Source organism: Ahaetulla prasina, chromosome 6 (assembly GCF_028640845.1).
Source record: "Ahaetulla prasina isolate Xishuangbanna chromosome 6, ASM2864084v1, whole genome shotgun sequence".
NCBI classification, from domain to species: Eukaryota; Metazoa; Chordata; class Lepidosauria; order Squamata; family Colubridae; genus Ahaetulla; species Ahaetulla prasina.
The window spans coordinates 43491044-43515507 of record NC_080544.1 but is presented as its reverse complement, the minus strand read 5'-3'; the positions used below and the strand labels follow the sequence as shown (position 1 = coordinate 43515507).

Here is a 24464-nt window from a genome sequence, read left to right as displayed (position 1 = left end):
ATTTCCTTAATATAGTAGATAACATTTTGCTGAATTAAAATCTTTCTAATGCCAACTATTTTTATTATGTTTTCATTTTTCATTTGAATAGTTTAAATAGAATAGATTTAAATTGAATAGACTAACTCAAACTAGTGTTTTCAAGATGTTTGAAAATGTCAATTATTTTCTAAGGAGTTTTGCATCATATCAGAATTTTATTCCCAACATACCTGGAGGCATTGGATGAGATTATATGTAATTGTTTTTAAGGGGCTAAACTTTCAATTTCCATACTTATTTTTCTGGGATTAAGTAGTATTAAATATGGTGTGCAAACTGAGTCCTGCGGATTGGATATGTACCTTAGTGCTGGAAAAAATCAAGAAAATTCTTCTATTTCTATTGAGCCCTTGTGATGCAGTGCTTAGAATGCGGTACTGCACGCAAACTCTGCCCACAGCCTGAAGTTTTATTCTGATAGGGCTCAGGATTGACTCAGCCTTCCATCCTTCTGCGGTTGGTAAAATGAGGACCCAGATTGTTGGTGGCAATATGCTGACATTGTAAACCACCCAGAGAATATTGTAAAGTACTATGAGTCAGTATATAAATCTAAGTGCTCTTGTTATTGCTATTTGGGGGCAAAGGAAAATATATACATGAAGCTATTCTTTCCTTTTAAAACCCCAAACTCCTTCAAAAATTAGATAAAAAATTGCAAGTCTATTTGCAAAATAGCTGTTCTGTATTATTGTGACATCTTGTTTATGCATAGAATTGAATGTAAACAGTAAGTATTGTACTGTATATTGGATCCTGATTTTATCGGAATACATCTATTGAAATCAGTAGGACTTAATTTAATCTCATGAAAATTTACTTAATTTTTATGAATAACTTCCAGAACTGAATGCAATGTTTTAAATGCTTCACCTAAGAGTTTAAACTTCCATGATAGAAGGAATTAATATTAATTAAGATCTGTATGCTAGTTGGTGAGTTTACTTGAATTTTTTTTTTTTTTTAAAAAAGCCTGAACTGTGAAGTGCATAGCTTGAGGGCTCAAGGTCAGATATATCTTACTACAAGTTTTCTGGATTCTCCAGAGAGATTTCTCAAAACTGCTACTACACTGCTAATGATAATGTAACAGAAATGAGAAGTCACCAAATAGATAAGAGATGAATCAATACTAATGTTATCAATATCAGTTTAATGTAAATTAAACCAAATTTAGTTTTTCTTCTTAATCTGTCATTCTCATCTTCAGAATACTTATGTTCCTTGACACGACTCTGAAAGTTCAAATGTAGCCTTGTCCCTGGAAGACATTGCTAATCATTCCATAAATAGTTGGTGTCTAAGGACACATTATTGAAGACATTCAGTTGAATTTCCAATGTTTCTTTAGCCAAACCTAATTTAAGTAATATTTATCATGATTTTAAAGTTGCATTGTCAAAATGGTAAGCAAATTACCTTTTGAAATTGTGTAATTCTTCTATTTTTGAATCCCATTTTACAAAAGTCTATTTTTTTCTATACTTGCAGAATGGGCAAGTTTACATTCAGTTTTTACCTTTGAAGGAAATCAGTTTTTCTAACAGTTGTTTCTGGACAAAATATGAGGGATATGCACATGTAGTTTCGGGGGGGAGGGTGTTTCACCAAAGAAACTCTAATCAGACCTTCTTAGCTATAGGGAGACTTCTGTGATATGAAAAGCTAAATTATCTACCTATCAAGTTCTTCCCATTGATATGGAATAGGCAGGTGTTGTTTGATGGTATTAAGGCTATCGTTGTTGGATGTAAACTGTTCCAAGTAAACCTGTTTTTTTGCAATTGATTGATGGTGGTATTGCCAATGCTGATGGTATTCAAGTGATGCTCCAGCGCTTTTGGCATTGCACCCAAAGTGCCTATTATTATTGGTATTTTGCTTTCTTTTGCCACAGTCATTCTATTGTGTAGATATTTGTATTTTGTGATTGTTTCCTCTCCAGTTCTTTCTCTTTTATTCTGCTGTCTCCAGGTACTGCAACAGCCACTTGTCCAGATTTTTTTCTCTTTCTTTCGATAATTCTATTTTTTTTTTATGTCTCCAAGCAACATCCAGACATTTTTGTCTTTCTAATTGACAACTGCTAAGTTGTGCAGTGTTATTTGGCAGGTGTTTATCTGTTTTAACTCTAAAATACCAAAGCACTTTAGCTTCTTCTTTTTCTATTATTTTCTATTTTGTGGTCCCACCGGATTTTGCTTGCAAGCAAGTGGTATTTCTTGCAGATTCCACTGCAATTTTCTTGCACAGTTAATTTAAATGATCCACTATTTCTTCAACTTTTTTGCAGAAATGCTACCTGTCTTCCCACATCCAGCTTTATAACTGTGTGTTTTTAAAGTTTGGTCTTAGAAAGAACATTTTTGAAACTAATACTGTGTTTCCCCAAAAATAAGACCCTGTCTTATATTTTTTTGAACCCTGAATTAAGTGCTTGGCCTTATTGCCATGTGCTTAAAAGCCTGATTGGGCTTATTTTCAGGGGATGTCTTATTTTGGGGGAAACAGGGCTCTATAGTAAATTCCAGATTAGCCTAATAATCTATGGTTCAGGCAGCAAAGCAATGTTTATATGATTATGGTATTTATTAGTCCTAGGAGTGTTTTTTTTCTTATTTTATTTTAGGAATAATATTTTATCTTTTTAGAACTCACATAAGCCTTGTTAACCTTATATATAGCAATTCATTTTATATTCTTTGTCAGTGTATAGGGAACTTAACCATTGCTAGTCCATGTTATTTCTGGATTTGTACTTTGTTTCTTAGAAAATATGGGAAATAGAAAATATATTATTTTAATCTGATGTACTAATTTATTATATTACAAATAATAAATTAGAGGGAATTGTGTTTGAAACCAGGATAAGAACATTAGGTGAAAATTCAGTATGCCTCAGCCTGTCTTTTTCTTCCCCTACAATAACCTAGTAGTTTATTTAGATTTTGAGGGGATGTTGTCTGCTGTACAATAATAATAATAGCATGAAACCTCTTGGCATTCAAATAAAAAGCTAAAACTCTTTTTAAAAGTTTTAAAAGCATAAGGCGTTTTGAACCAACAACAATCTGTTCTGCTTTTATTTTATATTGCTTTTACGATTTACTGTCATTTATTTTAATTTATACTTCAATTTTTTCAGTTCTTGGAACTTGTTTGTATATATTGTCATACTAAATTAATTTTGATGTGATTCATTTGTAGGAAGACGGTCTATAGTAAAGCCACCACCTCCAATTGTAGGCCATGTGAGCCATCATAATATTGAACTGAGTTGGAACTTGGAAGAACAACGAAAAGGTCCTCAAGAGCAATGGCTAAAATTTTCGGTTGAAGGAGAAGACCCCAAGTTGCATAAATATGGTCTGATTTATACGTAAGTTCAATTCTACCATTTTATTTCTACAAGAAAAAAAAAAGGCTGAGCATACAAGACTAATTCAACTAACATAACTCCCAGGTCAGTTTCTGAAATAAATTCTTAGATGTAGTTTTAATGTTTCTAGAATACAGTGTTCAGTTATTTGGATTGCAAACTCTTGCCACTATTTTTTTATGTAACTCAGTGGAATATTTGAAATGAAATGTAATAACAGATGGATCAAATATTACCAAGGGGTTATTACATGGGAATGTGCAATCATCCCTTTTACTTTCTTATTTTGGTATAACTAAGTTCTTACAGCATTGCACTGTTTGTCTATCTCTTCATATCTTTCCACTTACATAGCAACTGTAGATAGCTTACAACAACTTAATACAAAATATTAAAAAATGACAGTACTATCAATATAATTAAAATCAATTAAGAGTTAAGAGTTAGGACCAAATTTGCGTTTTTACAATTTTCCTAAATACTAAATCAAATACGTATGCCCTGTGGTGAAACATTCATAGTCCTCAAACGACCACATAGGAGGAGGATTTTGGACATACACTAGTTATTGCTATAATGATTCTTCAGAAGTACTTTTCCAATAGAAGAGAATATTTGTAGTTTAGGGTTGAACTGTAAGGTCCTTGGTGCTCTCTGAGCTTGGTGGTTTTTTTGCAGACATTTTGTTGCTAATGCACTGATTATTTTGCCTAGTTTGGTAGTGAAACGTCTGCAAGGAAAACACCAAGCTCGGAGACCACCAAGGACCCCTCATTTTTTTCTGCTGATATAAGTCATTGGACGGGTTCATAGACAGAGATGTAGTCTCATAGATTTTCATGCTGTGAGCTATTAGCCAACACCTTAAATTGTGCCAACTACGCAATTGGCAGGCAATGCAGAACTTTTTATACAGGCACCATGTATTTTTCTACCTTGTACCATTTGGTGACGTGAATGCTGCATTTTGTAATGATCGCAATTCCCAGAAACCATTAAAGCTTAGCTTTCAATAGATCATGTTGCTATTGTCAAGAGAAAAATTAACCAAAGTAGAGGTCACTGTCACAAATCTTATTTATTCAGGAAATATTCCTACAACCTGCAATTCCAGTGATAATAGGAGTTGTTTTTTCTGGAACAGTGCCACAATATCCCAAGTAGTCTTATGAGCAGTATCTTTCTCTTTATTAGATTTTATTTCAGACTCTTTATCCAGGTTAAACAATGTAAAAACAGATAACTTCCTTGGAGATTCTATAGAAAGATAAAAGTGATAGAAAGCAGTAGACTTGCAGAAAGTGAAAGATGTCACTCACCTCAAAGCTCTCAATGACCTCCACCATCAGTTTCATACACATATCGAATAATATAGGAAAATATAAAATTCTAGCAAAACTGACCACCGTGACCATCATTATCAAATGACCATTCTAAATCATGCTTGATAATATCAAAAATTGATCAGAAGACCTAGCCAAATTATATTTTTCCCATCTGGTTCCCAGCAGATGGGATCATGGTCACCTAGATCATGTACCTAGGTGACCAAAGTAGTCTGATCACTAAAATTAAAAGCCTTATTGAAATAATCAGTTTTATCCAAATACATCTAGAAGTGCCAGAGATGACTTTCTCAAAACTATCCAAGAATTGAATGTAAAAGACTGGCTTATAATTATATTGGTTTTATAGGATAAGGGTGGGATTTTTCAATAAAGTACTTATAACTGTCCTTTTAACTGTTATGCAGGAACAAACACATTCTGCACTCAGGAAGGCAGTGATCATGTTTCTTAATTATCAAGTGAATCCCAACCTGAAAGATTTAATCAGCCAGAAAGGCAAATGTCAAGCAGTTGGGTAGCTCACATTTCTATATATATGACTGGTTCACATCCTCAATGTCAGGCTCAATGGTAAAACCTCAGCAGAATCTTGTGAAAACTTGGCATAGCTTTATAAGGCTCTGAACTTGTATTCAACTTAAGACTGTTCAAGGACAGTGTTAAATAAGAATCTTTGTTGTATTTTTGGAAATCCCTGAAATAGTTGATTGCCATCTGTTATGATGAAAGTTCATTTCCTTCTTTATCCTTATAGAGATTCAATTCCAATGTTTCTTTCTCCTACACTTCCCATGATTAAAAACAGAAGTTTTCAAATAATTTCATGTAGCAGAAGCTCTGATCAAAAGAACAAGCTTTGGTACTAGAAAATTAGCAGCTTTTAAATTAATTTTTATTATTGGACTTCATCTGCCATCTTGTCACATGCTCTGCCAACCCAGTGGTTCAAAAGTGGGCAACCGCAATTAGATAAATGGGTACTACTGTATGGGCAACTTCACAAGGACGCTGTTGTATCTTGCCCGTTCTCACAGCAGCCGGGGCCTTCTTATCTGCTCCCGAACACGGAGGAATGTATGCCTCCCGGCCCCAGTCCTGGCTCCATGCCCAGACAAGCTGAAGAGGAGGGGGCACCTCCCGGTCCCAGCCCTGGCTCCATGCCCAAGCAGGCTGCAGAGGAGGGAGCACCCTGCCCCAGCCCTGGCTCCATGCCCAGGCAAACGGAGCAGCTAGACCCCTCCCCCTCCTCCACAGCATGTGAGCCTGAGGAAAGTTTATTTCCAACAGCTGCTGATTGGAGTGACCCTCGCATCAGAAGACTGAATAGGCGGAGGCAACAGAAGGAAGGGAGGGGCAGGCCTTAATGAGTGCTGAGTCATGGAGCCACACCCCATGGCCTATATAAAGGATCTGCTTTCTGGCAGTCTCTGAGTCAGGCAAAGTCGAACTTATCTTGCTGAAGTCACTTTCTGGTCTCCTGCCTGCTCTGAGGACTTTGCTAGGACTTTGGGCAGAGCTGCAGAGGCAAGCCTGATTCGGATTTCCCTGACCCGGCCGTCAGCGGAGGAGTGGGACACGGCAGACGCAAAAGGAACCCCTAACTGGGCGTCCCTCGGGCGACAAGTGATGTCACCATCCTTTCACGAAGCATTTCGATGCTTCCAACATGGAGATATTACTCTATTACATACAACCACAGAGCATCAATGTAGCACACAAACATCTCTAAAACATCTTCAGTAAACCAAAAGACATATAGCCAAGAAGAAAAAATATGGGAATCATCTACAACAGTGTAGACTATAACACCCTCTATGTAGAATAGAGTGCCAGAAGGTTAGCAGAGTGCATGCATGGACATCAACTAGCAGTTATAAAACACAATGAAAACTTCTTAAGCTCACAACATGAATAGATTCAGCCATAGCTTTAATCGAGAAATTCTAAGCCAAATCACAAACTACTAGGGAATTCCTGAAAGCCTGGCATTCAGACAAAGCAGCCATCAATAGACAGATAGAAATAACCATATTTATGCACTATTTAAAAGGGATGATAAACTAGCTAAAAAGAAAACAGAGATTACAAGGTCTGTAAATGGACAACTCCCAAACTATATGCAAGGATTAACACCAGACTCCATGAAGTTCTCAGAGAATCCTAATGTTCTGTGGAACACAATTTAAATCCTAATGGAGAGAATGGAGAGAGGTTGCCTTTTGCTTCTCTGCCTCGAAGTGGAGCAACTATTGGCTGTTGCTATAACTATAATCTTTTTTTGAGAAATTTTGACTTCTACAGAAAACAGAAAACAATCCATGTGTTTCAGACAGATACAAAGATTAACCAATCCAACCCCAACACTAGTCCAAGCCATAGAGCAGGGGTGTCAAACTTGCTGCAGATGGTCCAAATGCATCAAGCACTGGCCATGCCCACGCCCAGTTTAGTGAAGGGGGAAAATGTTGCGATACGTCACGTGACAATGCTGCGACAACGTGAATTTGACACCTGCCATAGAGAATTCAATATATGATTTTTTTTTGGCAAAGAAAGATGAAAATTGCTCTGAGTATTCCAACCTATTTACTCTTAACATCTTAATGGAGAAGATATTCCAAAATATGGTAAATTACTGCCATTGTGTTTGGTGCAAGTGCAGTGGAGGCAGAGAAATAAAATCTTTTTGCTGCATTTGCTACCACTGAGTATGAATTCAGATGGGTCTTACAGTATGTAGATCCCAAAATAGTGGGCAAAGATCCATTTTAGAGATACTTGACTAAGGCTGTAACTCTCTAGCTCCATTAATTACCTAGAAAATCAAGTTGCTGATTTATTTCTGCTATAAGGAAAATATATAGAAGTTATTGTATCAACTACTTGGGCCATCTCTCTGTTCCACAGTTCAGCCAGAGTTTGAATAGTATCACTAATAAATCAGATGAGAAATTCTTTAAGCCTATTCAGAAAATTATTCAAGTCCTTCAGGTATATGGTCAGACTATTTCAATCAATCAATAATATTTATTTGGCCAATAACCAGCAAAAGAACAAGATGAACAGAAGTTTTAGTGCAGATGCTGAAGATTTCCAGGACAATAAATCTTGAATAGTTCACTGCCATTCAAAAGATTACTTTGGCTGGCTTGGGAAGCAGTAGGTGAACAGTACGTAAACAATATCAGCATACTGTAGCAAGTCATGGAATCATGGTTGCAAACACTGAGATTTCTAGATAGATAAATAGAACTTCTAATCAATGAGATACCGGTAACTAGAATCCTAACCTCAGAGCTAGCCTGTTGCATTATGGGTTAATTTAGAAGAGAATACTGAGACAGATTAACTCCTCCCTCTTTCCGTCAGGCCTTATCTAGAGACTATTTTCAGCCAGAGTTAAATTTGGATAATAGATGCTTTATGAACAAGCAACCTGACATTAAAAAACAGGTCCTTTAGATTAGAGATTAACAGGTTGGCCCACTCATAAGTTCATAAACTTCCTTAATGGCCACCCAAAGACGCTTTCCCCTTTGAAGTTAACTCTTTTAATGATTTCACATAAAAGCATCATTCCTTTTAAACATATGGATAGATAATGAAATCTTTGCAAAATTGCTTCAGCAGAGCAGACCTTTATCGGTTCTGGTTCTGGTTCCTTCTTTTGTTTCTCTGAAGTTTGATTAAATTTGAGGAACAAATGTTTCACAGTTATGTTGATACTATAATGAATCTAGAGACAATTTTCATATTTCTTAATATCACCTATTTTCTACATTTGAAAATTTATCATACAGAAGGAAAGTGAGAGAGTGTATGCAGTTATTTTGCCTATCAGTGGTGCCCTAACTGTTGTTACTTGCTTTGTTTTAAATTACAATGGATTGAGGTGGTTGTTGTTGTTGTTTTTGAAGATTCTTTGGAGAATTTTTCACTAGGTGGCAGAATTAGACTGTTTCAGTATTCCCTTTTACATCATTTATCAAACTAGCCATCTTACACCATCAACAGTATTTTAAATTTTAAATTATTCTGAAAGATCTAGGAAACAGTTTTATAAAGATTTTTATTAAATGAAGCAGTAGCACATGGCAGTTTTGGTGGTATTCTGGTATTAGTCTAATCCTAGTGCACACCATTAGAATAATCAGCCTTGTCTTTTAATCCTTGAAAATATGTTGTAAGTGTATATCTGATGACACTTCTGCAGATATTCTGATTCTTGTTTTCAAAGATGTTCAGTTCTTGCATCTCTGATGTTGTTTTTTTACATCTGCATAGTTTAAATATTTATGCAAGAATGGGTGTATTTTGCATCTATCTTGCAGTCATCACATGATAATATCGGATATATATATATATATATATGCAGATAGTTCATTGATTCATAATAAAGCAAAATAATATGTATTTAAAAAATTGATTCACTTTTACCCACAAAACGAATTTTCCTTCGGCAGCATTGACATTTACAGGTATTAAATATCAGACATGCTCAGTGATTAACAAAGCTAATACATTTTTGAAATTTGTAGAGAATTTCCTTTAAATATGAATTATTGTGTAAAAGTATAGAAAGTAATTAGAAAACTAAATTACCGGTACTTCCTTTTTAGGGGATATGCCCGACAGCATGTTGTGGAAGGTCTTGAACCTAGAACAACGTACAGATTTCGACTTAAAGTCACAGATCCTAAAGGAGAATCTGTTTATAGTTCACCTATTTGTGTAACTACAACAAGTAAGGTCACAATATGTTAATAAAATGTTAAGCAAACAATGTAGAAATATATGCAAAATGAATTGAAATTGGAATATGCATTGGAAGGAAAGCAGAAACTCATTCATTAAAATAAAGATATAGTACTGCTCTCATTTAAGCAGTTTCCTATTAGGGCTATATTTTAGACTTATTTTGTATTTGCCATTCCTTATTATTATTTGATCTTTATCTTTATTTTTTTCATATTATCAAACATTTAGCACCCACCCCCATCAAAAATAAGAAATGTTTATTGGTCCTCTCTATCCAGACTTTCAGCAGTTCCAAGAAGATTCCACAACCATTTGCATTCTGATTCAGATTGACCTTGAGGGTACAGATAAACCACCAGGGGCCTCAACACTCTTGAGAGCTAATGACCCACCTTCAAAATGCTAACAAGCAGATGACTGCAGGGGATATAAATCCTTCCATTCCCAGCTTTCAGTCAGAACTGAGGATGCTTCTTGGATGAGAAGCGAAATGTCCTCAAGAAAAAACAAAGCAAATCCAGTTGCCTTTTGAAAAAGCATCTTTGAGACAACCATGACCTGGATAACTGAGAATCTTGATGGATCTTCTTTCTTAGCTTAACTTGAAGCTTGCATATGAGCAGTTCATGTTTTGATCCATAGTCAGTAGCTGGTCATGTCTTTGATGCTATAATTTTGGTCCAACTCAGTCAGTTTGGTTTGTATTTAGCCCATCTTACGATGTCCATGTATAAGAGGCCTTGTTTTGATTGTTTGAAGATAACGTTAGCTATAAAGAAGTCAGTGGAGTGGGAGAAATTGATAAGGTAGTCTACTTTTTCATTTTAGTTTCCTAAACCATTCAGTCCTTGAAACCTGCCATGCACACTATTTTGTTAAGTTTTGTCCTGAAGATGATCTAATTAACAATGACATTCACCAATGCAAGATGTTATCATGGGGTTCTTTGAGACCTTGTTCTTGATCTGATCTTGTTTGGACGGCCATTCATAGGGAAGGTAATAGTGGTGTTAAATTGCCCTCATTTGTAAACAATCTGCCTAACATTGGACTGATGGAGCCCCAACTTTTTGCAAATAGTTTGTAACCTTTCCACTATTGTCTTCAGAAATTCCCTTTGTTTGAGCTATGACACACTTCCACAACCTGCGTGGAGGAATTCAGACTTCAATAGTGAATACCCAGAATTCTTTAAATGAGAAGCTTCCACATTCACATCAGATTATCTTCCCATTGATTGAAACACCTGACTCTTATTTCTCCTTCAAATGAACTGATAGTTCTAGAGCACGGGTGTCAAACTCGATTTCATTGAGGGCGCATCAGGGTTGTGTTTGACTTTCAGGGGGCCAGGGTGGGCATGGCCAAGGTGGGTGTGGCCAGCTCAATGTCACTCATGCGGGGGGGCGCCTATGGTGGCCTGAGTGCTCTGCCAGCAAAAACGGGCTCCTATGACAGCTTCCTGCAACCCTCTGCCAGTGAAAATGGAACTTGGGAGGGCCACAGCGGCCCTTGGCTATTTCTAGGGTGACCCTGCAGGCCAGATCTAAGCACCCTGCTGGCCAGATCCGGCCCTTGAGTTTGACACCCCCATTCTAGAGGTTTGCATATTTTTCTACACACAAATACTTAGCATTTGATCATTTTCTTCAGTAAATAAATGAACAATATTATGTTTTGACTCTTTTGTAACCACTTGTTTCTGATGCTCCATACTGGCCTGACTGGGTGACTTCTGGTTTCAGGTCCTATTCTCGCTCAATCTCTTCATTCTAGGTCAGGCAGCTTAATGTGAATAAGTGATCTCCTTCCAGCCATATTAGTTTGTCCAGATAGCCATACCATTTTTTGCAGTTTCATTGTGCCACACTTTCCTATCTGTCTCATAGTGAGCCCCATATTAACAAATTAGAGCCATATTTCTATCTATAAAGCCTACCTACCTGGATTGATGAGACCCCATAGCCTGATTAGAATAAAGGTGCATTGCTGCATAATAAAGAACAATTTAAATATTTTTAAATTTTTAACTGTCAAGTGCTTTTGTGAACGTTATTCATACAACTATTATTAATTTCTCCATATAGTTAGGATGGCAGGGAAAAAAATAACTGATTATTTAAGCACTAGACTAATCTTGCTTTTAAATAGTGTTGAACCTGATTGATACTTGGATGGAATTAAGAAATAGAGGTGTTGAGGGCTTGAATTGGAAATCAAAAACATTCTAAAAGGTAGCATTAGCAAACCAATTCTATGTTGTTGTCAGGAAAACTGAAGGGTTCTATTTATGTAAATATCCAGAGTCTAACTGGACTTGAGAGAACCTTTACTGTTTATTACCTAAAGCCTTTAGGCATCTCATGAATTGAAATTTGGGCTAGAGATTTTTCTAGCTCATAATTTCAAAATAATGTGCTTGCATTTTTTAGTAGAAAACTTTGAGGTTATCTTTTAAACAATTCCTTTGTCAATAAAACAGGAACTTCTAAAAATATCCAAATGCTGTATTGAAACACATGAAAGTTAATAAATTATATTTGAGATTTTCAATGATTGACAAAAACACATAGTATATATATATATTAACCTATTTTCTTTTCTTTAGGTGAACCAATGAGTGGAGAACAGCTCCACCGTGCTGTAAGCAGGAATGATTTAGAGGATGTTATTCATATTCTTCAAGGAAGGTAAGAAAGGATCCACACTTTATATCACACACACACACACACACACACACACACACACACACACACACACACGTATGTACAGCATGTATGTATGTGTGTTTGTGTATGTATGTATACGTATATGTATGTGTGTGTGTGTGTGTGTGTGTGTATATATATATATATACACACACACACACACACATATGTATATATATCAGGGACATGGTGGCTTAGTGGGTAAGACGCTGAGCTTGTTGATTGAAAGGTCAGCAGTTCAGCAGTTCGAATCCCTAGTGCCGCGTGATGGGGTGAGCTCCCGTTACTTGTCCCAGTTTCTGCCAACCTAGCAGTTTGAAAGCATGTAAAAAATGCAAGTAGAAAAATAGGGACCACCTTTGGTGGGAAGGTAACAGCGTTCCGTGCCCCTTTGGTGTTGAGTCATGCCGGTCACATGACCACGGAGACGTCTTCTGACAGCGCTGGCTCTTTGGCTTTGAAACGGAGATGAGCACCGCCCCCTAGAGTCGGCAACGACTAGCACATATGTGCGAGGGGAACCTTTACCTTATGTATGTATGTATGTATGTATACATGTATATATATATATATTGTGTGTATGTATGATAATTAAAGAAAATAATGGAACATTCTCATAACATTGGCTTGGATCCAGCAATGTTTTAGGTAATCAAAGACAATGCATCATCAGTAATGTGTGCTGCTAAGAAAGAGATTCCTCCAATAGAGCAACAGTATGAAAAGATACAATGGTGTCAGGCTCACCTCCAACAAATGCAAGACATAGGACTCCAATTTCTGCATGGTGCAGCTAATGATTAGACCACTGTAAGAGATAGGTAGCCTATTTTGCTTCTCAGCCAGTACAGAGACGCCAATAGAGTGTGCAACCTGTGTGTATTAGGAAATGGAGCTGGGTTTTCTCTGAACATTTTAAATGTGTATAATGTTAGAATTGGAAGTTATATAGTGCATAGGAAAGGGATGTCATATGGAACAGAAGGAGGACAAACTTGAACCAGAGCACTTATTGCATTGGTGTTATAAGCCTCCTAAATCATTGATCAGTTTCTGCAAGAGAGAGATGATGAGAAGAAAATTGGAGCACAGCAGCACTCTGGGGAGAATATCAAAAAGACCTTATATATCTTCTAGTGTGGGAGAAAAAGTTATCATAAACACTGCAATTCAATAGGGGAAGTAGGGAGAAGAGTTCAAAGATCTTGAATAACCAATTCTGTACCACTTTTCATCATGGTGGATGTTTGTTTTTTAAAGAAAAATTCAAAGATAATTGTAGCATTAGGCTGAGAGAAGCAACCTGCATATGTGTTAATACACACAATACTGTCTGTCATTCACTCTCATGGCATGAAGGAAGATAGTATATTGTTAAGATTCAATCTGTGCTTGTCAATTATCTCCTGGAGATTGTTTGGTTCTAGATTGCCATTGGATCTTGCAGTACGTTTTTGCTGTCTGTGCTGAACAATAATGGCACTTATTTGGAAAGAAGTTTAGTGTGGGGTCCCATTCACGTATTATTTCTAAAAGTCATAATTTGAAAATATTTTGGCATTTAGTGGTTGGACTTCTGAAAAAACAGAAATATTTGTATTTGAAATCAACTTGAATTTGAATAAATTTGAATCAACTGAGGAGGAGCAAACTTATTACCATTACTTGCTTGCTCTCTTGGAACCTGTTGAGAAACAGTTACTAAATAATGATTTAGCACAGTAGATTGTAGACATCATTGGCCACCACTTTTAGAAAACAAGATTACATCTATCATAAAAGTCTGAAGAGCAGCAAAGCCCCTCATAAAAAATTTTCACTGTCTAGCCTATTTAAAAGATGCCTAGACTGGGGGGCTCCTCTCTCAGGAGGTTTATTCACGTGTATAAATAATAACCACTATATCCTAGTTTGATGGAAGATGACAATTGTAATTTCTATATACAAAAAAGGAAATAAAGAGGATCCTAACAATTATAGATCCTTCAGTTCTAATAGCTTTTGTGGTTAAATATATGCCAGATTATTCTTGAAAAGAGCGACTTGTCCTATATTTTATTCTGTTGTATATATATCCTTATTATTGATCTGTATTTTATACTCTGATATGTCCTGATGGCTAATCAAATTAAATAATAATAACCATTACCACCACCACAACTTTTTCTAGTGGGGATTAAACATTTGCCAATTGGTTACAGAAGCAGGGAAAACTTGGACTAGTAGAATGACAAATGAGTAACTGCAGTGACAAAACTGATATAGTAGTAGGGAGAAGAATGGAGCAAGAACAAATAGATCTAATTCTTAAAAAAATAACATAGGGAATGGCTTCACTTCTGGCTGAACATGGAAGTGAAAAAGATATAGTATTGATTATTATATAGATCAGAAGTGGAAATCTAGGTCCTCCAGATGTTGCAGTTCCTATCATCTTCAGAATTTGAGGTTTTAAATGAAGTTGATGAACACCTATTTAACAGTGTCTGAGGGGTAGAGATTTTCCACATTTCAGTATAAATTTAAGAAAACAAATTTTTAACCCTTAGGCACAATGGAGATCAAATTGTATTTGGTACTCTTTGGATAATATGTCATTGTGAAGATGGAAAAACTGATCAGTGACTTAGTTCAGAGCTTTCCAAGCTTCTTGATATACTGCAACATTAATATCACAATAATTTTTTCACTGTCCCAGATATCCCACATATCTAGATGCCCCTGTGAATTTGATGCAGTAACCCAGGGTACCACAGCACATAGTTTTGAAGATATAGACTTAGTTATTATTAGGTATTAGGAATATAAAATTCCTGCATATGTTCTGTTGGAATCTAATTTTGGCATCCATCAGACTTTTGTTGACTAGAACTACCTTTTGCATCAAATTAAAAACTTCTGGTTAATCATGAATGGGATTAGTTATAATTTAGTCATTGTTTAATCATAAATGATTAGTTAATCATAAATGGGAGAAAAATACTATTCTGACAGTTCTGAAAGTACTTCACAAGGAGTGATAAATATGTTGAAAAATTAGAGTACGTTGAAGGAGTTTATATTTCAACATTTATCTCTGAACTCTTAGCATGAAATTAAAATGTAATATGTCACAAAGACATGATGACAGAAGAAACCAGACTGACCAGATTCTAAGCTTTTTCTTTCATGAAAGTTGCTATTGTACCACTGCAACCATTTAGATAATAACATTTATTGAGCAAGTCTAAACTGTATTGATTGCTCTTGGATCTCTCCTTTGCAGACTAGCATCTTATATAGAAATTTTGGGTATCACTGGATAGCAATTTATGTTCTCTATATATGTATTTATTTATTATTTACTGTGTATATAAACTGCCTCAATAAACTAGGATGGCAAACAACATAGCTGGTATACACAATTAAAACCATAATATAAAGTGCAAATAAATACAAGTTAAAATTAAATACTCAAAAGGCAAAGGAGCTGAATGCTCACTATAATAAGACAAGTTTCCATTTGCTTTGTAATTACAAGAGAGGCGGACCTATCTTTACTTAGGAAGGCAAGATGTTTCAAAAATTGAAGTCCAACACTGAAAAATCTTGTTGTCTGGCCTATACCTCACAGACCTTGCAGAAGAGAGGTAGGGTGAGGGCTGTCAACAGACCCTCTTTAGATGTTCATACTGAATGGGCAGGTTCTCTCTTTCCCAGTATAACTTGGTTGCTGATATGACCCAGTGCAGCCAGTGAAAAGTTTAAAAGCAATTACTAGATTTTTGAACTGAGTCTGGAAGCTAGCCAGCAGTCAATGGAGAACAGGTGTAGTTCTACTCTGTTAGAGGTTGTCTTATAAGAAGACTTTTACCACATTTTGTATCAACTGTAGGTTCAGAAATACATCCAGACGTAGAGCACATTACAGTAGTCTAACCTTTGCCATCAAGGCATGAATCTTGAGGCATCCTGAGGCATAACTTGTGCAGCAACCAAAGCCCAAATGTTAATATATATTACTAGTTCATATATATTACTAGTCCAAAGTTCAGCAGAAGTCCACCCAGCCACATGCTGTTTCAGGAAGAACTGTTGAAATTTTATCTTTATTGGTGGTACTTGGATATCGACCAGATTCAGTGCTAAATTGCTTTTATATACCAGATGATTTGGCCATAGCAGTATGTAGAAGAAAAACACATGGAGATGGCAAATAGCCGCCTGTCCATAGATCTTAAAATCTTAGGAAAATTCTTCACTGACTGGAGGCTCACTCCTAGCACCAGCAAAATGGTAACTATGTACTTCCACCTTAACAACAAAGTAGCATATGAAACTCCAATGGTCTACTTCAGGGGTCTCCAAATTTGGCAACTTTAAGACTTGTGGACTTCAACTCCCAGAATTCCTCAGCCACTAAACTGAGGTACTTAAACAACAACTTACTCCCTTGCAATCCCCATCTAAAGTACCTTGGAGTAACATTGGACCAAACTCTATCCTATAAGATACATCTCGAGAACATGGCTGCCAAAATCAATAGTAGGAATGACATACTCCAGAAATTGTGGAACTAAATGGAGAGCTTCAGGTCATCAGCAGTCAGGTTGGTCTACTCTGCAGCTGAACACTGTGCCCCTGTATGGCTTATCAGCTGCCATACTAGTAAGTTAGACATAGGATTCAACACTACTATGAGGATTGTAAGTGGATGTATTAAAACCACTCCGACTTGTTAGCTTCTTGTTCTAGGCCATATAGCACTGCCAGCTTTATGAAGGCAAGATGCACTAGTGAGAGAAAACAGAAAACAGAAAAACTCAATCCTACTGGTACATGCTGGCCTTTCTCATTTATCAGCTGGAAAACTCAAATCCAGGAAGTCCCCACTGGAATTTCTACAACGTGTGCCCAACAAGTTTAACATCGCTTCCCAGTAGAAAGCCAAATCGGCCGCTGAACTTCCAGATATAGGAAGACATATAAATGACCCTCCCCCCACAAAAAAAGTGTCAGGCTTTGAACTACCACATCAGCTATGGACAATTCTGAATAGGATTTGCCCCTCATAAGGCATTTGCTGGGATTCTTTGTATAAATAGGGCATAGTATCCTTGTCTCAATGTGACTGTGGGGTCCCACATCAAACTATAGATCCCGTCATGATCAGCTGTAAGCTGAGAACATATACCAGTCTAGTCTCTGCTTTTTTTTCAATATAAGTGGCGCTGCACTTCAGTGGTTAGATGCCTAGACATTGATATTTGAACTTAGATCCTTTTAACATTTATATTTTATTGTGTTTTATTAATCTAGGTGAAATGTTAATATATATTACTAGTCCATATATGACATGCAAATCAATAAATAAATATAGATTTATATTACTTAAACTTCTATCTAGTCTACTTAAATTTTCTCCCATAACAACAGATTGTGACCAGTTCCACAACAGTTCAACAGGATTCTTTGAGGTCCTATGGCAGTTATACAAAATTATTGAAATGTGTTGAAGAAGTCACTAATTAATACTATTCTTTATTTTATGGTTCAAAAAGTGCAATAACATTACAAAATATTATTCAGGAATGAGATGAATGAAAAACTGTGGATAATGATTTTTTTCCCCTTAAAAGGCAAATTGTAGTAAATACACTCAATAAACTAGGACTTTCAGCATTGATGGTTGCTTCACAAAAAGGATATACAAGGTATGGCATTATCTTTCTTATATATTTTACTTCAGTATTTTTAGATTTGTATTTTAGCATCTGTTTAGATATTAATGTCTTTTTTAGAACTACATGAATATAATGCTTTCAAAGCAGAATGACTATATGGTGATGTACTTGAGGATTTAACTCCAAAAGACTTATCAGTTCTTTCCCAACATAATCTCCATACGATTATGTTAATTTTTCTATAACTAATTAGTCTTAGTTATAAATATTCAGTATTTAAGTTGTAATTTTTTGAATTTTATTTGAAATATATGTAACTGCATATATAGAGTAATACTGCTACTCTTGATCACATGTTCTATAGCTGTGAACCCATAGGGCAGGCTGTGCTATTCAGTTATTGAAGTTCAAATATTAAGTCTCAGATTGACTTACAGAAGATATACCCATCTATGCTGTCAGATACATTGATCTCATTTATGGGTATTAATTTTTTAAAAATACATTGCCACTGTGCTTGGATGTAAACAAATATCAAATAAAAGTATTACCACTAGTATACCACAACAATGATAGACCTAAATACCCTTTTTCAGTCTTCTGATTTTAATCATTATATCATTGTAATGTAGTTATCAATTGTTCTAGTTTATAGTGTTTTATTGTACATTGAAAATCAGCTGCCCTTTCTTGCTCTATATTATTTACTCAATTATAGATTAAAATACATTGAACCTATGGTTGCAATGACTTTTAAACAATATTGTTAGCTTATAAAACAGAGTGTTTATGAAATTGAGATTGAAAGTTATTTTTAATTTCACCCACTTCTTACTAAAGGACTCATTAAAATTGGCATCTAAATCTGAAATGTAATTTTACAAACTATGGAAGGAAGCTAGTTATGAAAACAATATAAGGTAAACATGGAAATAATATGAAGCTACTCTTTTATTATCTAGGCTTGTACAGGTTTTGGTAGAAAATGGAGCAGATGTGAATCTGAAAAATACCAGTGGAAAAGACAGGTATAAAATCCAATATATAAGATTACATTAAATATATTTATTTGTTTGAAAGAAACAGTTAAATAATTGAGAATATCAGTTAGGCTATGTAAACTGGAAAAGTATTTTATAATGCATGGAAATACTATAAAATACTTCTTTTGGGATCATAAAAGCTGCAGCATCTTTCCAAGCTCGCTCAGCTACTTCAGAAGTTGTTCGGAGCTATCTCAGCATGTGTGTACATACATTACCACTTCACTGATTGTCTTTCCTGCAACTGACTATATGTGCCCCAGCATGCTAAGTCAACCTGAGTACTGTATATCCAGTTTAATTATTCCAAAGGAGGTGCTTTGTACATGCATATTGTGAAGCATCTTCTTTAAAAGCTTTGCATAGCCTTAGTACTAATAATATGTAAATGTTTGGTACTAATGCATTAATATTGCAATGGACAATATAAGCAGAACAAATTGTATTGAGTTCATTCACTCTTGAGAGAGGGAAGCATATAATCCTTCATGGTGCCTTAATGCTAGCTAAATCTACTTGGCAAATGAAAATGTATCCTGGGTAAACAAACATAAACATCAGGTAGCATTTTATGGAATTGTATATAAATATTTTTACTTTTCATTATTAGATATTAGGGAAAGTAATATTTACTTTTGATCCAATGCCAATCTGATGTGTATAAATATTTAAACAGATAATATGTAATTAGAGATACACAAAGCAAAGTTCCTGAAAAGTGATGAAAATATAGTAATTTAATTCTGAATTGCATGAAAAAATTCACATGTATATGAAGAATGTATCCTACTGTATTCATGATCTCATTCAACTGAAAATGTGTTGTTTATTCACTTGTAAAAATTATAATGGAAACCAGCTTTACAAAGTAGTTACTTCAGTATGGTCATATTGATCTAATTTAACTGAAATCAGTGTTAAGATCATCGTATGAAATCAAGACAGTTATATTGTCCAGTTTCTCAACTGCAGGATTAAGCAACTGACTTTTTAAATCTTTAAAAAAGTAATTTTTGTGTCAAACAGCTTTGTTCTTTTTATTAATTAAATCACTTCTGTCGTCAAAAGAGAATTCCTTATTTATTTTATGTACTTGATTTTCATCCAGACTTTATTTTGGGTATAAATAATTCAAGGCCCTGAATATCCTTCCTTCATCCTATTTTCCCACAACAACAACCCTGTGAATAGAATAGAATAGAATAGAATAGAATAGAATAGAATAGAATAGAATAGAATAGAATTTTTATTGGCCAAGTGTGATTGGACACACAAGGAATTTGTCTTGGTGCATATGCTCTCAGTGTACATAAAAGAAAAGATACGTTCATCAAGGTACAACATTTACAACACAATTGACGATCAATATATCAATGTAAATCATAAGGATTGCCAGCAGTGAGAAGTGAGTTGGACTAAGAGTGAGTGAGTCGTCCAAAGTTGTCCAGACAGCTTTCACTCCTAAATCTCCTGGTGCCTAGACCAGGACTTAAACCACTAGACCATCCTTCTCTAAAATACTTACAGCCTTCACAAAAAGAGCATTAATAATATTAACCTGTACATATGAGGGAATAGATAGACCTCTTTTAAGCCAGAGGACTTAAGACTGAAGACTTGATATATGCCTCTTGGGTTTAGATTGTGTAATACACATGCTTAATTAACTTTCATCCTCTTCTAAAATTGCTGATACAGTACATAGTTGGAAAGATAACTTTTCCGCAGCTTTTCCCCTGAGCTGTACAGAACAATCTACAGTCTAGCCTTTGCATTCTAGATGGGCTCTACAGGCAACCAGATGAACAGCTAAAGCTTGCAAAAGCCCAGGGTCCTCCATTTTGTTGCACAAGTTTCTACAAGTGATTGGCTAATTTTTAGAGATGAAGGTTTTTTCCCCTCCAGTTCAAGGGAAAAACTGCATAAAGATTTTTTTTTCTCTTCTTGCTTCCATTCCTTTACTCGTTAGCCTGGAATAGAGATTTGAGAGCAGAGGTAGAGAGTTTAGTTTTAGCACTAATTGGGGCAGGGGGGGGAGGGTTTGATTTAGAGGGGTAAGGTTGCCTCTGGATATCAGCATGTCCTTGAGAAACACCAGGGTGTGGTTCTATTAGCCAAGCAGTGCAACATTGATTAGAGTGCCTGTGCATACAGTTCTGAGGAAATCTATGAATGCCTGAAGCAAGTCTTTATTGCCTATGTCTGGAAACTTGGATATGTGACTGCACCTACTTTTCAAACAAGCAGATAGATACTGGATCTTCATTCACTGAGGGAGTCATTAAAAGGTTGCATTTATTGTTCAGTGCATGATGGAATCTGTGATTCTAGATGGTCCTAGATGGTCTCAAGTGACTACAAAAATATCAATTTTGGCTGTCTAATCAGAAAAATACAAATGGGCAATCTCTAGATCTCTCTTTATTCCAAATGGAGTTTTGCAGTCACATCCAGTTGTCTTTTCAGATATAATACCCCGGCAATCCTCAGAACATTAAAAAAAATTTGGGGTATTGTTCACTTGCCTCATTAGAAGCCCCAATGAGCAATGTTGATTTTTAATAAAGTTTGGATTTAGTTTCTGAAGCTTTGAGTCAAGGAGGAAGATAAACTACCTTCTTACATTCTACCTTCTTTTACATTGAAAGAATTATTTTCTTATATTAGTGTGAAGAGGCAAAGGAACCTGATGATCTAGCAATGTTTAAAAAAGTTATATACTACAATACATTTCTTGCTGTCTAGCATTTTGGCCTGTAGGAAATTAATTATCTGTTCCCTAAGAAAGGAATCAAGATGATAGTCACCAGAAATCCAAACAAAGGATTGCAGTCACAAAAGGTGAGATAGTCTCATACTTCTACCATCTAATATAGCAATATACAATGTAAAAGAATAAATCTTTCATGAAAACTAATATTTAACTAGAAGTGTAAGTAGACTAACATAGGGGTTACTTAATTATTTAATTTCCACCTCTCAGCAATTAAAATGAGTGCTTTAGCCTTAATAAATGGTTTTATTTTACAGTTTAATGATAGCTTGTTTCGCTGGTCACCTGGATATTGTCAAGTATCTTAGATCCAAAGGCGCTTCCTGGCTAAGTAGGGACTTCGGCGGATGTACAGCTATGCATTGGGCTACAGATGGAGGGCACTGTGATGTTATTGAATGGATGATCCAGGACGGCTGTGAGGTATTGGGAACATTTGTGTAACAAATGAAAAACAGCATTTTACTTCGTGTTTTCTGATATGTACATGCTTCTTTTCATGAAATACTGAAGAAAATAAGATTAATGCTAATCGGTAGATACATGTGTAAAAATTCATTACAGATAGTCCTTGACTTACAAGCATAATTAGGACCGGCATTTATATTGCTAGCAAGGCTGTTGATAAATAAGCCATCCCCAACTTTACAACCCTTTTTGCTATGGTTGTTAAGCAAATCAATGTAGTAGTTAAGTATATCACATGGTCATTAAGTGAATCTGGCTTTCCCCATTGACTTTACTTGTTGGAAATTAGATGGGAAAATAGCTAGTGGAGGTCATGTGATCCTGGGATGCTTCAACCATCACAAATATATGCTGGTTGCCAAGTGCTTGAATGTTGGAGCCATGACTTTGGGGATACTGTAACAGTCATAAATGCAAGGATGTCAGACTCTCTTTCAGAACCATTGTAGTTTCAAACAGTTGCTAAATGTATGGTTGTAAATTGAGGACTATCTGTATTTATGTAGGGATGCTTTTACAACAAGCTAATTATTTAAATGGACTATATCATACCATTGGATTAATTTTCTTAGTGAAAACCTGCTATAACTTTTATTAATGTTCATCATTGTTATCAATATGGAAAAATAAAAACAAGCTTGAAGTTTAGAGGATTAAAATGATGCCTTTACATTTTAATTTAATTTCAATTTAGCAAGAAAAATATAAGGTGATTTGGTTTGGCTTGACTAGAAGCTGCTCGTACAGTGGAAATATTTGTTTGTCTGTCTGTTTGTTTAATAAATTTATATGCTTCCCATTTCCTTTTACATTACATTAAACATTAAAATGATCAGAGATTAAATATTGTTAAAAACTAAAATATAAGGGGGTGCTTGCCTATTTTCAACCCCTGTCCTTTTTACCCCCTGAAAATCTTTCCACATCTACAAGTTGTTTCTGTCTAATTTTGCCTTTCCATTACATTCCTCTTCTAGATCCCAAGTCTTCTTTGGACCCTCCCCTCCCCATCCCTAACAGATATTTTTGGAGTAGTAGAACACCAGAAGAAAAAAAAGAAGGAAAATCCATAGATTCAAGGCACTGATATCTCCCATACATTTTAAGATAGAGCATTTACATATATAATTTTAATATTGTGAGGCATATTTCAGAAGCCAAAGTGACAGTGTTAACAAAATAAAATTCATTTAATTATGTAAAAGATGCTTTATCTAACAAAGTTACTTGTTTACATAAGTGACTGCTCAGTATTGCTTGGGCTAAGGCTGTAATCTTTTCTGAGGCTGACTTCAAAATAAGCTTCATTAAACTTAATTATGCTTAGTTTTTTTTGACATGTTTAGGATTGTGATATACATCACAAAAACTCCAAATGGATTAAGACCTCTATATTTCCTTTCCTATTACTATGGGAAAACCTTCATTTGTGTGAAAGGCTAGTTAGATGGAAGAATTATTGTCCTGTTAGCAGTAGATCGTTAGGATAAAAGATCAAAATGGAACAGTGTTTATTTTCTAGCCTTTTTAAAGAATATCTTTGAAATCAGGTATTAAAGAGAGCCATTATACCACTAACTGGTATCATTTTTCTGTCACCTGTTTTACAACCATCCTGGTATACCTTTTTGAAAAAAAATAATTTCAGCATTAAGGGTTTTAAAAATAAATTAATATTACATTCTAAAAAATAAAACTAATACAAATTAAAAAAATAGAAAATGCAGAAGAAATAGGAAAAGAAATAAGAATATAGTAAAGAAAAAGAAGAATATATATATATCAAGAAATGACTTCCCCCTTCATCACAAGTATAAACAATTTTAGTAACATATCACATTCTCATAAAATACAAATGATCTTCTTATATCCTCTTGTGGCTTAGGGCCTCTTGTGGCTCAGACTGTTAAGATAGTCTGTTATTAACACAGCTGCTTGCAATTACTGCAGGTTCTAGTGCCACCAGGCCCAAGGTTGACTCAGCCTTCCATCCTTTATAAGGTAGGTAAAATGAGGACCCAGATTGATGGGGGCAATAAGTTGACTTTGTATATAAATATACAAATAGGATGAAGACTATTGCTAACATAGTGTAAGCCTCCCTGAGTCTTCGGAGAAGGGCGGGATATAAATGCAAATAAAATAAAATAAATAAATAAAAAATAAAATAAATAAATCCCATCTTTGTCTACAAACTAATCCTTAAGGCCTGTTACTCAGTTCTGATCAACAAAAAAAATCATTAAAGGGAGATAGCAACACATTTGTTTTAACCTTGATT

At 35.3% G+C, this 24464-nt stretch overlaps 1 protein-coding gene across 1 annotated transcript in view; it reads left to right on the top strand.

Annotated features, from left to right (window-relative positions):
• Window positions 1-24464, top strand: part of FANK1 (fibronectin type III and ankyrin repeat domains 1) — a 42943-nt gene that overhangs the window by 5792 nt on the left and 12687 nt on the right. The window contains exons 2-7 of the mRNA XM_058189270.1: window positions 3250-3421; window positions 9390-9514; window positions 12137-12218; window positions 17855-17929; window positions 18862-18927; window positions 21973-22138. Coding sequence (XP_058045253.1) covers window positions 3250-3421; window positions 9390-9514; window positions 12137-12218; window positions 17855-17929; window positions 18862-18927; window positions 21973-22138 — 686 coding nt within the window. The remainder of the gene's footprint in view (window positions 1-3249; window positions 3422-9389; window positions 9515-12136; window positions 12219-17854; window positions 17930-18861; window positions 18928-21972; window positions 22139-24464) is intronic.